Genomic DNA, 16,207 nt, shown 5'->3' with positions numbered 1-16,207 from the left:
CTCCCGTACCTCGTATTCCTACTGTACATAGAACATGGGTAGCAGAACCTTCTCTTGCTCTAACAGCTGTAAAACAAATCATGAAAGCTGGTGTGGCAAAACCACGCAGCTTCTCAGAAAACACTGGATACCTCAGTGTAGGTTAGGGCAAAAGAAAATTCAAATCACGGGTATTGGACCTGCATAGTGAAGTTTGGGTTTGCAATAAAAAGATACCTCTCAAGAAATCTGCAAGCAGGTTTATAGGTTTATTCACTGTACAGTCAAATTCAGCAGTTGACAACATTAAAACACGCTGCAGTTGGTGGTTTTCTGCACTTTGGGAGCAGTCAAGATTTGGTCAAGGTGTAAAAAAAATTGGCATAGGCAAAAATTCCTTCACACCAGAACTCTGTATTTGTAAAAGATGCATAAATAGTGCTGTGAGGCTTTTGCCTAATTGTGCAAACGTTGAAGGGTTAATATTAGCTGGGGGAATATAAACTGAATGTGGTTGCAAGTTTTCTGAAGAAATCTAAGTTCCAGCCTGGATTACCTTATTCAGAGAAAGGAATGTGGTGAATGAGTGGATTTGCAGGGCCTTTTGGTCTCCTAGCACATTGGTTCCATTCCTAAAAATATTTAAAGTAACCCGTCCTAATGTTCACCGGACAAGTCAAGGGGTACATATATTTATTTTGATTGGAAGTCAGATACACCAGAGGAGGGGGAACAGAAGGAAACTGGAATATGTGTTAGAGGGAATGACTGGAATTGAAGATACACCGTGGGAGGGGAAAGATAATGTAATTGGAGGGGGAACTGGTAAAGGTTTATGTGAGAAAATTGGACTTAGAGGTACATCCAAGTGAGAGGAGAGAATGGAGTTGGAGGTATTAGGGCTAAGGAAATAAATGTGGCGTTTTGGGGGAGGCAGTGTGACACTACTATCAAAAGCCAAAATCCATTAGTGGTAAGACAACAATACCTTTCCTTTATATCTGGGTCAGCCATACAAGAGGTAAAACCTTATGGTCCTTCCGTCTTTACTTGTAGCGAGAGCTTTCTATTCAGAAGGGAGTTAAGTGTTCTCAGATTTGTTGGTTCATCTAGTAAGGCTCCTCATCGAGAGAAGCTGTTTATAACAATGAAGAAATGCTTGTTGTATTGACTAGCTGTGTATCTACTTTCTACAGGAGACAGTAGGCGAACCCTTCTTCTTGTTACTCTGTGCTATAAGGCAGCAGATCAACAAGGGCTCGATTGATGCCATCACTGGGAAAGCCAGATATACCCTCAATGAGGAATGGCTTCTGAGAGAAAACATCGAAGCAAAGCCAATGGTAAGAGGCTATTACAGGCTGGTTTAGCTGGCAGGGACCTGACGTTTAAAGGGTAGCAGTTTCGTGCTCATCTACTCCAAATGCTAGACAACAGGAGAGAAAGACTTATCTGCCATCATCTAGTTGATGATAGGATAAACTGAGGAAGCCAATTTCACTTGTGTTCTAACGGCTGAGACCGTGTAAGTTGATAGCAAACGGTTCTCATGCTCTAGAAAATTCTAATCGTTCTCAATGATAGTCACTCAATCGAAATGGAAAGAAACAAAAACTATTTTCTTTATACTCTTCCTATCTAGCTCTCATCAAGAGTAAAGGGATAGCCTAGTGGCCTCAGCGCCAGAGGAACTGGGTTCAATTCCTATTGCATCGCCTCATGACTCTGGGCAAGTCACTAAACCCTCCATTGCCCAAGACCCAAAAGAAGGACTTGTACGAGTATCTGCTTCAAGTGTAACCACAGAAAGGCAGTATATCAAGTCATATCCCCTTTAGACAAAGCTTTATGCCTTTGCATCTGGCTCTTATCAAGGAACCACTGGATATGGACTTATGCCTTTCCATCTGGTTCTCATCAGGGAGCCATTGGTCATGGATTTATGCCTTTCCATTTGGCTGTTATTGAAGACCCATCATGCCTTAACTCTTTTTATTCCTTCCTGTTTGGCTTTAGCAAACATGAACTTCCTCTCCTTCCTTCCATTTTCCTCAGGAAACCGTTATAAAAAGTTTCTCTCTTCCTCCTTTCTGCTTGCTCAACTTTTCGTATCGGGTTCACACAGCAGCCTTTCCTTTCTCCTTTCCTGCATCTTTTCTATGTCTAGAAATAGAAACCAAGATGTAGAGCGCCCTCCTGTGGTCAAGAGAGCAGAGTACAACTGCCATTGTACTCTATCGAGAGCTGCTCTAGGCTGAGTGCTTTGCTGAGCCCTAATCCCCAGACTGGAGGGTTCTGAAGGCAGCTCTTTAACTCTAGCACACTGACTTTTTGAAATGTCCTTTTCTCTTGCTATTTATTTGTAGGGCTTCCCCATAGGCAACTTGGCCGAATCTGTCTGGCTTCATCTGCTTTACAGCCTGTTGAAAGGTGATGCTGCCAGACTTGCAGGAAGCCAGGCTAGGAAGTTCCTGTCCAAAGAAGCTCCCTGAGTCTTGCTTGGGAAGGAGAAAGGAAGAAGCAAAGCTTCTCATCCTCTTTCTCTCATCGCATTCTGATTCTACAGTGGTGGAAAGGAAGACGAATTTCATCTGAAATGACTAATGCAGGTTTGCAAGACCCGTTTGCTGGACCTGGATGTGCAGAGATTCCCTACAGAATTTGCTGTAAAACTCTGCTAGTCTCTCTTAATTTTTAAAACAATATATCACCCCACTAAAGCCAATTCCCAACAAGCAGCCTGTTACATATATCTGAAAGGTCATTACAAAACAGCAAACTGCTCCTTCCTGATACAATACAAAAGCAACGTTATTTGTATACCGCAAATACCTATAACAAGTTCAAAGTGGTTCACAAGAGAAATAAAAACAATTTACAGGAATAGCAATAATTATAAGAAAGCTAAACAATTTTACCCTAAGACATATTATATGTCTTTAAAGCCTTCCTAAAATATTTGAAATTACTCTCTGAGATGAGCAGAAGTGGACAAAAACTCTAGAATATCTCATTCTGCGTCCATTTGGAAATTAAAAAAAAAGATGTCAATCATAAGTCATGAAGAACAACCTTATTAAAACAAGGTAAATTAATCATATAGGGGTCCTTTTATTTAAGACACGCTAAATGCTAAGGTATCCATTATATTCTATGGGTGTCTTAGTGTTTAGTGTACGCTAAATCAGTTAGTGCACCTTAATAAAATGACCCCATATTTTGGTGCCTCTCCATAATAAATTTTAAACAATAAACAGAAAAACTTAAACCAAATTCTAGCTTCTACTGGAAGCCAATGCAATTTTATAATATAAGGTGAAATTTTATCCCCTTTCCGTAGGCCAAAAATCAACCAAATTGCAATCTACAAAACAATGATCAAGGACCATTTAAATAGATTATATTACAATAATCTATTATTGACAAAAATAAAAATTGAACCAAGAGTCAAAAGTGTTGATGTTCAAAAATCTTTTCCAAAGTTTCCAAAATAGAGCAAAAGATTATTTTATCACTAGATTTATATGTTTCTCTAGGGACAAGTCACTCTCTAAGTAAACTCCCCAAATCCTAATAACAGAAGATACTTCATAATTGATATTATTAATAGATAATGCTGTATACTGATGAATTGCATTAGGTGGGTTATAATCAATAATTTTGTTTTTTAATTATTCAACTTTAATTGAAATGTGGACATCCAACCGTCAATTAATTTCATACAACTTACTATTATTCTCAACAGTCGTATAATAGGAAAGAGAAATGGTTGGTATGCTACGGATACTTCAATGGAGGAACCTTTCTCTCTGTATTACTCTTCCTTCCATAAGAAGCATGTCTAGGTGGCCATACTGTTCCCTTGCTGGAGCAAGAGCTCCACTGAGACTACTCTCCTCCGGCAGTACTATGTCTCGGGGCCAACCTCTAGTATTATTTTATATCATTTGACTTCTGGGGGTTCTTCTCTTGTTCGTTTTAAATTGGTTCGGGTATAAACGTGAAGATTGAACAGCAAGTAGGATCATAATTATTCTCTGCAGCCAGGTCAGAGAGGTCACTGTTTTCAGGGTAGCACTGGACCTGCTATACACCAGTAAAGTGATTTGAACATGTTTCACCCATTGTACATATGAAAATAGCCATCTCAGAATAACTCCTGTTCCCTCTTCTCTCTGCAGAATCTGAACGTTTCCTTCCAGGGCTGTGGGATGGACTCCTTGAGCATTCGGGTGATGGACACAGATACTGTCTGCCAAGTTAAAGATAAGATCCTTGAAGCCTTCTGTAAAAATCTCCCGTATTCGCAATGGCCAAAAGCTGAAGAAGTGGACTTGGGTAAATATTTTCTAAGGAACTCGTGGGTATCTGCATTGTGGTTTGGTGAAAGAAAGATTGCTCTTTGCTGCATCTCTTCAGATCTTTTACCTTTTCAGGGAAATGGATATATTAATAGCATTTTCCTTCCCCACAAGCTTAGTGAGGCATAGGTATGCCATGGAGACAAGGAGGGTTGGTGACTGTAACCAACTTTGGTATCCCCTACCAGCAGGTCAGCTTTATTAAAGGTTCCCTTGTAACCTAATTGGGAAACTTAATAGAGGGTGTTGAGTCTTCAACAGTGAGTTTATTGGTGTCATGTTTTCTTCCTTCTCTGAATCTTTTTCAACACATTTCTAGACTAATAACTGATTGGTAGATTGAGTTTGTATAGGCCAACATGACCTTCCTTCCAAGGAACATCTAGTAACTTTCAGCTGTTTAACTGACTTCAAGAAGACCAATAACCTTCATTTATATCATCACGCAAGATAAGAAAATGTTTATTCCTTGCTTCTAGTTTTTCATGGATTTTCTGGGTTTAGGCAGAGACTAGTAGAGAAACATAAAATGTGCCACTTTTGAATAATTCATCATGAGCTCAGTGGCTCTCAGCTGTGGCTCCAGGCTTAGATGTTATTAGTTCAGTTCAGAACTGCACTTTCATAGGCTGCTGGTCTTTTCTCAGAGTGGTTTGCTTCAAGCACAGACAGCTACATCCTACGGGATCTGGACAACACATCTGTCGTAGAATATGGAAGGAAGAAGTTGAACACGTTGGCCCATTACAAGGTAAAATTGACATTTTTCTATGCCAGGCTGAAGTGCCCAGTTGTCCCGAGGCTAGATTATGCCAGACTCTGTCTTGGGCTCACAGCATTGAACAGATTCACCGACTTGGATTCAGAAACAATGTGTGCTCGGGTCTCCTAGGGGATTAGAAGGGATGCAGAGAGGATGCATGCCTTAAGCGGAGGTGACTCTTTCTGGCAAATGAGCAAAGCTAGAGGTTTAGCCTTAAAGGACATTTCCCTTCCAGACATTGGCCCATAGAGGGATTTTAATCTCCTGGGACAGGGCAGTAGAATCCTTTTGTTGTTGTTCCCGAGTCCAAACATGCCAGTCTTTGGCTCAGTCCTAGACTTTGTCATTGCTGATGATGTGTTGGACAAAATATTAGTTGGACCATGGACCCAGTGCCTGTGCCAACAGCAATTGGGGGGTGGGGAAAGGACAGAGGTAAATGTTTAAAGTCCTTACAAAGTAGCAACTGAACACTGATCGTATCAGAAAATGAAGTTTTATTCTTTTCTGAGGCCCAAAATTATCCACAGAGAGTTAACAAGGGGATAATTTTATCAGCGACACAAGGCTGTAGAAGCAATAAATATTATACATATCCGCAAGGTGGGTGTGCTAAAGGAGATATGTGATGCCCTGGGGTAGAAAATGGGCAAGCATGGGCAGAGTCAGCATGGTGTCTGTGCATTTTGTAAAATTCCCCAGCATATACATGCAAAAAGTGACACCTGCCTCACAGCCAGTGGAATTTTGTGAGGGATATTTCAGGGAGGAACAATTTTAAAAAGACTTCTAGGCGTAGATGTTGTCTTCATGAAATAGCCTGGTGTCTGTTAGAAAATCACCTTCACAGAGTGGGAGTCAGCCATATGGTCCTCGGCATATGGACTGCAGTTCATGGTGAACCTGTGATGTACTGTAGAGTTTTGCTTAAACTGACAATATTTTGGAACATTACAGCGATTTAATTCCCTGATTCTAGGAAATACAAATCTCTCTTCACTAACCTTTCCTCCTCTGGTCACTTGTAGATCCCTGAAGGAGCCTCCCTAGCCATGAGCCTGAAAGATCAGAAGGATGGGACTCTGAGTCGAGGTGAGGGCTTGTTCTTTGGAAGAGAGTGTGAATGATGTGGCTAGAAAGAGTCCTATGAGGTCCTTTATTAACATGAAACCCTGTGTGGTGTGGTCAGTTGAGACATATCAGGTACATGAGTGGACTAATAATGTCCGATCTTAGTAACTACTGTGGTTCACCTGGTTGGTTAGCTCACAGAAACCAGCTGTCCACAAGAGTGATTGACCTTAAGGAACTGGCAATGTGCTCTTTTGCATAATCCAGAGGAGGGCGAAACATTATATCTGTGAGGTAGCAGAAATTATTTTCTTATTGCTGCGTATCTCTAGCATCTAAACTCATCATGTCCATCAAACATTTTTCCTTTTGGATCATTCCCCATTTTCTTTTAAACTAAACTAAACTAAAACTTAGTTTTATAGACCGAGTCATCAACCAAGAGGAGCTCGACTCAGTAAACAATAATGTAATACATAATATATAAACTTGACAAGGAAAAGTAGACTGAAATAGTTAATTTCCAAAATGTTTAGCAAACAAAAAGGTTTTCAGAACTTTCCGGAATAAGGCACTTTTATCTTCCAATATGCTGATTCATTCAATAAGGGGGAATTATATCTCAAAGTGGAATTGTCCCAATCAGAATGGTGAGCACTAAAAAAGTGTCCAACTCATCTGATGAATGCAAATGCCTTTATTGATTCAAAATCAATATCCAAAGACTCAACGACCCGACTTGCACATGTTTCGGTCCAACTGGCCTGCCTCAGGAGTCTTATGAGCCTTTAACGGTTGTATGAGAAAATCATGTGAGATACAAGTTTGCACACACCCTCTACAGGCAAGTATCTCTAGGACGTGGGCAACTGATGATCACAGTGGACATACTGCGGTTGTCCACGTCCTAGAGATACTTGCCTGTAGAGGGTGTGTGCAAACTTGTCTCTCACATGATTTTCTCATACAACTGTTAAAGGCTCATAAGACTCCTGAGGCAGGCCGGTTGGGCCAAAACATGTGCATGTCGGGTCGTTGAGTCTTTGGATGTATACACAAGATTTTGAATCAATAAAGGCATTTGCATTCATCAGATGAGTTGGACACTTTTTTAGTGCTCACCATTCTGATTGGGACAATTCCACTTTGTCTTTTTGCTTTCGAGGTTGTGGTTTTGTTTCCCCTGTTTTATATGTTAGAATTATATCTCAGCCAGTAAGATGGCGTCCTAAAATTACATTGTGCCTATCCATGATCTGAATGGTGATCGTGTCAAAGAAGTGCGTGTAGGTTGGCATGCCAGAGCCAAACATAAGGTGAGAAATTGACTAATAAAAAACCATTATCATATTCTCTCTGCAGTGAAGGACTTGGACACAGAAAAGTATTTTCATTTAGTGAGTATTCTGTTCTTATCTTTCAATCTGTCACTTACTACATGTTCTCAAAACTGATTTTCCTTCCTCTTTTCTAATTTCTTTGCATGTTGGCTAAAAAAAAAAAAAAATCAGGTACATTAGATAAGATTCTGAGTCCACCAGGACAGATACGGAAAATGTTTGAAGTACCTGTATGTAAACTGCTTCGAGTGTTCTATAACTACAAAAAGGTGGTATATAAGTCACAATCCCTTTCCCTGATGTTATAATGCCAGGCAGAAACTCAAAGAGTAGCAACATTCCAGAGCTGAGATTGTGATGTCATCGCGCCTCATTCCACCAATGCCCAAGAGCTAACCTCAGCAGTGATGTCACAATGGCTTCTTTGTTCTATACTTGGCTCATTTCTGATATTGTATTGGAGGAGAGTTAGAACTACAGCCTCAGCACCCTGAGGTTGTGGGTTCAGACTTCACACTGCTCCTTGTGACCCTGGGTATGACACTTAATCCTCCACTGCCCGATTGTGAGCCCACTGGGACAGATGGGGAAAATGCTTGAAGCCTGCATGTAAACCACTTTGAATGTGGTTGTAGAACTTTGTAAAGGTGGTCTACAAGTCACAATCCCTTTCAATACCATTGACAGCTAAAATAAAAGTCACGAAAATTCTGTCTTGAGTGTACTTTCCCCAGAGAACAACTTCTTAACCGGAATCTATTCCATAGTATCAAAAAGAACATGAAATCTTCAAAGCAAAGCCCACTCTTTCTGAAGTTTCAGAAACTTTCCAGCTCATTAGCAGACACTCCATGGAAATTGTTACATATCAAAGGCAAGATTGGGGATGCATTCCACATGTCCTCAGCTGTGGCCCAGGATCAGGTCCGTTCATGGGTCAGAGCCTATGTGGTTGAACCATTATTGTATGAATTACAGAGATAATTAAACCCATGTAGTACAGGGGGAGGATGTGGCTAAAAATGAAGCTTCATGCGATTGTAAGAGATTAAACTCAAGACGTTGTAATTTTCTGGGTTTTCACATGTTCACACTATGTTCACTCAACTCACAGCTCCTGGAAAACGTTCTCTTTTAAACCTAATCCACTCTCTGGGGGGGAATTTCTGCTTTGCACCTTTAGAATCTGGGAACCGAAGAGGTCAGACAGGAGTCCTTAGATAATGTTGTGATTGCTGATGGCCCAGATTAGGGTTACCCAGTCATGTCCTCTTTTTAGAGACGGTTTCCTGGACTAGAGGGAGTTTGTCTGGGTTTTGAACTCACTCTCTCCAGTCCCGCCTCCATCTTAGAATCAGGTAAATAAGAACATGAGAATTGTCGCTGCTGGCTCAGACCAGTGGTCCATTGTGCCCAGCAGTCCACTCACGCGGCAGCCCTCTGGTCAAAGACCAGCGCCCTATCAAAGCTCCCCTGTCCCCACATACCTCTTTCAGTGCTGCAATTTCAAAACTGTGGGCAGCCAGCAGCATTGGCAATATGATCCTGTTGCCATCAGCCTGCTCTGGAAACTTTCGTTCTGCAGAATCCCGCATACGCGGGAACAGGAAGTGTTGCAAAGTGGAGGTATCTGGGGCAGGCTGACAGTAGCAGGATTATGTCCCTAATGCTGCCGGCTTGCTAAAGTTTTAAAATTGTAACACTGGAAGAGATATATAGGGAACATGGGAGACTCAGAGAGCCATACTTGACTCTGGGGTGGCCCAGATGGGGGGCTAGAAAGAGAGAGAGAGAGACTACGCTGGGGGGGGGCAGGTTAGGGGCCAGGCTACTGGGAGGCAGGGCACTGTGGGTGGGGTCAAGTATCCTTTTCTATGGCTTGACAAATATGGTAACCCTACCCCAGATAAATGATATTGGTAACTAACCAGTTTAAATCTCCACCGGGCTGCACGGTTTGCAGCACTTAATATAAGGCTGAATGTGTGGGAGGAAGTTAAAATTTTGGTCATGGTTCCCTCTAAGGCCCAGGTTGCTATGAGCAAAACTTTTCTGTTATTTCCCTGTGGAATGCAATATGGTAATTCATGACAGAATACATTTTGACATGTATTTACTGAAATGACACAACACTCTCACTGCTTCCACACTGCCCCACGTGCACACTTGTCCTTAAGCAGACACACATTCAGTCCTTTATCCCTTATCCTAAAAAAGTGTCAGTCACTCCGCAATACATCCCCATATCCTGTACACACACAAAGACACACACTGTCACACCCCCCTCCCCACTCATTACACATACGCAATCTCTTCCTTCAGCCCATCATCTCTTTCTTTCTCTTCCTCCTGTTGTCTGGCATCTCTCCCTCCATCTCCTCTCCCCCAGCCACTCCCCCTTCAGTATCCCCCCCACCACCAGATTTAACTCTGTAGCACCAGAGATCACAGGCAGCAGCAGCTATTCACATGTACTGCCTGCAGTCAGCCCTAAAGCCTTCTCTCTGCTGTGCCACGGCCTTTCTGATGCAACTTCCTGTTTCTGGCAGGGCGGGACACAGCAGAAGGAAAGCTGCAGGGCCAGAAGCAGGTAGTATGAGTGAATTATTTCTCCTACTGGGCATCGCTGTCATGTAAGACAAGTTTGAATGTAGACTGGGGGGGTGATTGAGACAGAGGAAGGTATGCAGAACCAAGGCAGGCAAGTAGGGAAAGTGGAGGGGAGCGATGTTGGATCCAGATTGGTGGGTTCCAAGATGGGGCAGGATGCAAACTCTCCGCCACAAGCATTGCTTTCCCTGCCAGGCACCAACCCTTCAGGGAGTCACAGCATGCACACTCCTCCACAACGCTTAGAGCGATCAGCAATGGATACTTCTAACTAATACATTAACTGCTAGTTTGGATTTAGCTCACGCCCTTTTCAGTAGCAGCCCAATGTGACTTACCCTCATAGTAACATAGTAAATGATGGCAGACCTGTGTGGCCCATCCAGTCTGCCCAACAGACACATTCATTCTCAAGGCAACAAACCAGTAATTACGCATTTTACTTGCTAAGTTTCACTCAGGTGCAGTAGATCTTTCTCTGTCCTTGGAGGATTCACAATCTTGATTTGTCCAAGGTCACATGGATTGTCGGCCAGATTTGAACTGGGCACACTACTCTATCCATCAGGCTACTCTTACCTGCCCTAAACCTTCTCATCTATAGTCAATGTCCTCCCTCTCCCTCCCCATCACTGATTATTGTGACCCCCACCCTTCTAGAAAATCAGATGTTTTAGATATCTCTTGGTTATGTTTCTCTTGGGATGCTAATTATAGGAACAGTTGGTTTCAAGGCTTGCTATGTTTCTACAGCCAAACAATTGAGAAAGTGAAGTATGTTGCTCAAAACAAAATTCAGAAACAATCTCTACTTGATACAGGGTCACCTGTGAGTTATCAGTCTTTCTTTAAATATGTATGTAAAGGAAGGAAAAAGCTCTGAATGTCGTTCCAGCATTCTTTAAACTTGTACTTATCAAATCCATAAAGCCTTCCTTATGAAACAGCAGAAATATTATTTCAGCTCCAATGCTGGCCAGCATCTCACACTTCTCAAACATCTGCATCAGGAAAATGCCATGGACCTTACATTCCTAAAAATATACCAAATCAATTAATTTATCTTTACTCAAACTTCAGTCTCAAATCCTATATTTTTATATTCACTGTTGAAGCTGTCTACTCGTTCTCATCAAGGGGACACATCAATGGTGGCTGAGCTTATGAAAACAATTTCTCCATCCTGTATCCATGTAGGAAGATTTACGTTGGACAGACATCAAGAATGTTCCAGATCCATATGAATGAACATAAGAACAGTAGAAATAGACGACGAATGGAAGAACCTTTATTGACGCCTTGTGTAACTGCGAGGCATTCTTTTGCAGACTTGCGTTTTTTTGGTCATCAATCATATTCCTCAGCAGAGATGAGGAGATGATCACACGATCATTTTGTAACAGCATGAAGAGATGTGAATTTCCTAACAAAATTCAGATCTAACACTTGGATTCATTATGGCCCTTGAACGACCATAAAAGAGTGTAGCATTTTCTATATGATGGATTTAATCGGTTAGATATTTATTTGGGGATAAGAATAACCAATGAGAACGCATCATTTTGCTGATTGGCTGCTTTGAACACCATTGATGTGTCCTAGGATAAGAATGAGTCACTTCCCACATCTGGGAATGAGCAGCTGGGAAACGACCTTCCCTGGCTCAGACTGGCTACTCTTGCAGATGGGTGGCTAGGCTCAGTCAGGCTTTGGTCCAAGCCAGCATGGCGTTTCTTAATGTTCCTTTGTATGATGCTCCAGAAATTGAAGGTACATTTTGTGCTGACTCAGGTCCTTCCAACGGATGAATTAGCCGAGACAAGGAAGTCCCACAGACAGAATCACCGAAAGAAGGTTCTTCCAGAGATCTACTTGACCAGGTTGCTGTCTACCAAGGTAGGAATGGGCTATCCCCCCTCCCCCGAGAACAGTAATAATGTAGAAACAGTGAGAGTTAAAAGGAGGTGCCACACAGTGGCAGTGCCCTCTCTCTTCCCCACCCCCTGCCATGTGCCTCTTTCCCGTACCTTTTTAACTTTGGCGCAAGCAGGACTAACCGAAGGAGGTAGAATAAGATTGGAGACCCAACAAGTTAACCATTTTCTCCAGATTGAGAACAACTTGATTATCTTGTAACCAGCTAACTGTAGCATCCAGACATTGTTGCAGAGGCCTTAGATTTGTAACAGATTTATCAGTATAATAAACTAAAAACATCATCTGCATATATGTAGAAATATTGAATGACCAAAGTGCTAAGAAAAACGTTCAATAATAGAGGAGATAGAACAGAGCCTTATGGCGCAGCACGTGAAAGAACAAAAGAGGAAGAAGTTACCCCCTATGAAATGCTTGAGTAGCTGAATGTAAACCACTTAGGCTATAAATACTTAGATAGATAGATAAAATATTTGAAGAAAGAACTAAGCAAGCAGTAAAGTGTGATGAAACAGATTTAAACTAGACTGGAAGGAGAAAGAAGTCTTCAGTCCGGTATCCTTTTCAGGCAAATACTTTGCTGTCTCTTCCATGGAAGGGAGTTTCCTAGTAGGTCTGTGATAGCTCAGTGACAACTCTGGGTTGAGGGTGAGCTCCTTAGGTCTTATCAGAAAGTGGAAGGCAGCGATACTACACTTCTCTTTTCTGCTTATGCTCCTCAGGGTACACTGCAGAAATTCCTGGATGATTTATTCACAGCCATACTAAGTATTCGCGAGGAGAAACCGCCCCTGGCTATCAAGTATTTCTTCGACTTCTTAGAAGAGCAGGCAGAGAAAAGAGGAATTTCTGATCCAGATACTTTGCACATTTGGAAAACCAACAGGTTAGAAGGAACCTTCCCCACCACCTCAGCTCAGAGATTATCTTGGAGTGTCACCCACATAAGGGGCACTTCTGTTGTGGGGTTGAGCATGCCACGGGAGCATATTCTATAATGATACCAGAATTTCCAGACCTTTATATGGCCACAGTTTCACTAGGTATAAGTGTAGCCCATTAAATTTGGAAGGGACATGTGTAGCTTATAGTACTGTATATGATATTAATTAATTTATTTTCTTTAATGGGATTTATGAATTGCCTTTATGAAGAAATTCACCCAGTGAATGAAATTGGGAGCCCCCGCCTATGTGCCACCCACATACCACCCCCTCCATGGCAGCTAAACAAGTTAAAGTGTCCAAGGAAATTGGGGATTCCTAAATTTCTATAAAAGCCATTAAGATGATTTGATAGATTGATGCTATTATTTAATGTTTGCTTCTCAATGAGCTGCAAATAATTTCTTTACCATTAATCATAATTGCCATCATATCCATATTATTTCAATGTTCTAATGCATGGCTCTTTGTATTTTTATGGCATTGTGAATATTGCATCTATGTTATATGAACATTATTCTATGCTGGTATATATTTTAATAATTGTTTCATAGTGCAGTTAACTGTTTATATTTCTGATGCTCTTTTATGTTAGTCCCTTTCCTGGGATTCAATTTGCCATCTCCAAGTTTGCCTCGTTGATTGGATTTATATTTGGTCGATTTACTATGTCAAGCTGTATCTGCAGTTTATTACCTTAGGTAGATCTCTTCATGAAGGTGGTAAATCCCAATAACGAAATACGATAAATGTGGTGATGAAAATGCCCTATGGAGAAAAATTTCCCTCGTGTTTTCTTCATTTGGTTTCATTCTTTCACCGTTTTTATTAGTCGCCCACTTCCTAATAGGTCTACGAGATTCACAATACAAGAAAGGCAAAAGGTTCACCAGAAGATCCAGTTCAATGAAGTTAGAAGGCCTGATGAAAAAAAAAAGCAGAAATGAATTGTTAGGGATAATATTTAGCAAAAGTAAACATATTCAGAATGCATTGAAAAATTCATTATGGAAGAGCCAACTTAATCTATAGAGGGCTAACGGATCTAAATTAAAGGATTTGTCTGGGGTGGGCAGGAAAGAGGACTAAACAAAGCTAGGGTAACTCCCCACCACCACCATAAAATTCCTATGAGCGTAGGAGCTGTTACCGCCATGGCTGGCACTAAAAACCATGCTATGCTTTTGTAAAAAGGGGGAAAATGAATTTAAAAACCTTTTTACAATTTAATACCTACCTTATTTGTTCTGGATTGTAACAAACTAAGTGTGGTGCTCCTTGTGACCCTGGGCAAGTCACTTAATCCCAGGTACATTATATAGATTGTGAGCCCACCAGGACAGACAGGGGAAAATGCTTGAGTACCTGAACAAATTAATGTAAACTGGGAGAATGGTATAGAAAATTTAATAAATAAAGAAGTTATCAACATGGATTACCATTAAGACAGGCTGTTTTACTGCTAACCGCAGTTATTAGTAACTAGGTCTCATTGCATAAGATGGTACCTATGCTCAAAGTTAGTGGTAAAATAATAGGTCTGAATGGTGGCCCATGTGTGCCTCTAAATAAAATTAAAGCAATTGGATTTTAGTCCAAGAAAAAGATCCCACCTACAACTTCTTTGTTGTGTCTTATCTCCACCTGCTGCGTGTGTTAAGAAATGCCATGCAGTCTTGGGATCTCTCACTCTCTCCCTTTTTCATCCATTCCCACAGCCTACCTCTCAGGTTTTGGGTGAACATTCTGAAGAACCCCCAGTTTGTGTTTGACATCGATAAGACAGATCACATGGACGCCTGCCTCTCTGTGATTGCCCAGGTCTTCATTGATGCCTGTTCCATCTCCGACCTGCACCTGGGAAAGGTACGGTACCATAAAGCAGAGGCCAGGAGTGCACGCCATGCTACTACGGATGTAACACAAATTTAATTCAAAAATACCACGTATTAAAACATTAACAGCAGTTCAGTAAAGAAAAGGTCACTATCTACAAATGCATCCACTCTGAACTCTGTTCCTTACCTGCAGGAAAGTTCTTAACCTGTGTTGGTGCATATCATAGCTCTATTTTAAACAACGGAGCTGAGAGATGGGGTTATTTATCTAAAACGCTCTGCAGAGAAGGATCATCAATCCGATGCTGGTCATTCCAAACTGTGAACTAAAAAAATAAAAGGGTGGCTTCAAGGCCAGATACTTCTCAGTTTATCCAAATGTCCTTGGGCATCAATAATTCCCAGCTCAAAGCAAAAGACCAAGAGGAGATAAACGGCTTCTTTGTTTATCCAAATGCAGAAAAGGACGTTTGGATAAACTGAGAAGTATCTGGCCTTGAAGCCACCCTTTTATTTTTTTAGTTCACAGTTTGGAATGACCAGCATCGGATTGATGATCCTTCTCTGCAGAGCGTTTTAGATAAATAACCCCATCTCTCAGCTCCGTTGTTTAAAATAGAGCTATGATATGCACCAACACAGGTTAAGAACTTCCCTGCAGGTAAGGAACAGAGTTCAGAGTGGATGCATTTGTAGATAGTGACCTTTTCTTTACTGAACTGCGTTAATGTTTTAATATATGGTAATTTTGAGTTAAATGTGTGTTAAATCCATAGTTAGTACATAGGAGCCATTGAAATTCAGGGGGCATGCATTGTTTGACATGTGATATTAATATTTTAGCAAAACTTAGGAATTAAGGGCTACTGTGCTTGATGGACCATTGGTCTGACCCAGTAAGGCTATTCTTATATTCATATAGTTTATTTTAATTTTTCCAAATGTACAAAAACTAAAGTAGAAAATAATCACCCACCCATCTCTGAAAAAAACAACTTCCCAAACCCACAAAAATTGGTCCTTGTAGGTCTCCAACAGTGCATCTCTAATTTGGTACACAGTAAATAAGTGACACAAATAAGCACACGATGAGTCTCCTGCTGAAGTCTTATTTTAAGAGTCTGGCTCTGGATGAAATGCCTCCCTCCTTCCCCACATCTCTTATGTATTTGTACATATTTATTGATACCCCGCCTTTCCCAAGCCAGGTCACACTAAAGTACATACATTACAACAGATAGAACATCACATACTCACAAAGTGCTCCCTCACATTTCTGGCTTGTAAAAAACCCAGTGCTTCTGCCCCCCCTTTTACTAAACCATGATGGCTCAGAGTTCCTATGAGCATGGAGAGCCGCATG

The 16,207-nt window shown here is 41.2% G+C and overlaps 1 protein-coding gene across 4 annotated transcripts in view; it reads left to right on the top strand.

Annotated features, from left to right (window-relative positions):
* PLXND1 (plexin D1) overlaps nucleotides 1–16,207 on the top strand; it is a 102,519-nt gene that overhangs the window by 75,877 nt on the left and 10,435 nt on the right. For all 4 annotated transcript variants that reach the window (XM_033926041.1, XM_033926043.1, XM_033926045.1 and 1 more), the window contains exons 26-33: nucleotides 1,176–1,322; nucleotides 4,161–4,317; nucleotides 4,988–5,091; nucleotides 6,132–6,195; nucleotides 7,537–7,571; nucleotides 11,916–12,020; nucleotides 12,785–12,948; nucleotides 14,725–14,872. In XM_033926041.1, the coding sequence (XP_033781932.1) occupies nucleotides 1,176–1,322; nucleotides 4,161–4,317; nucleotides 4,988–5,091; nucleotides 6,132–6,195; nucleotides 7,537–7,571; nucleotides 11,916–12,020; nucleotides 12,785–12,948; nucleotides 14,725–14,872 (924 nt within the window). The remainder of the gene's footprint in view (nucleotides 1–1,175; nucleotides 1,323–4,160; nucleotides 4,318–4,987; nucleotides 5,092–6,131; nucleotides 6,196–7,536; nucleotides 7,572–11,915; nucleotides 12,021–12,784; nucleotides 12,949–14,724; nucleotides 14,873–16,207) is intronic.

This window comes from Geotrypetes seraphini, chromosome 17 (genome assembly GCF_902459505.1).
Source record: "Geotrypetes seraphini chromosome 17, aGeoSer1.1, whole genome shotgun sequence".
In the NCBI taxonomy this organism is placed as follows: domain Eukaryota; kingdom Metazoa; phylum Chordata; class Amphibia; order Gymnophiona; family Dermophiidae; genus Geotrypetes; species Geotrypetes seraphini.
The sequence above is the reverse complement of the archived record's forward strand: the minus strand, read 5'-3'. Positions and strand labels throughout refer to the sequence as shown.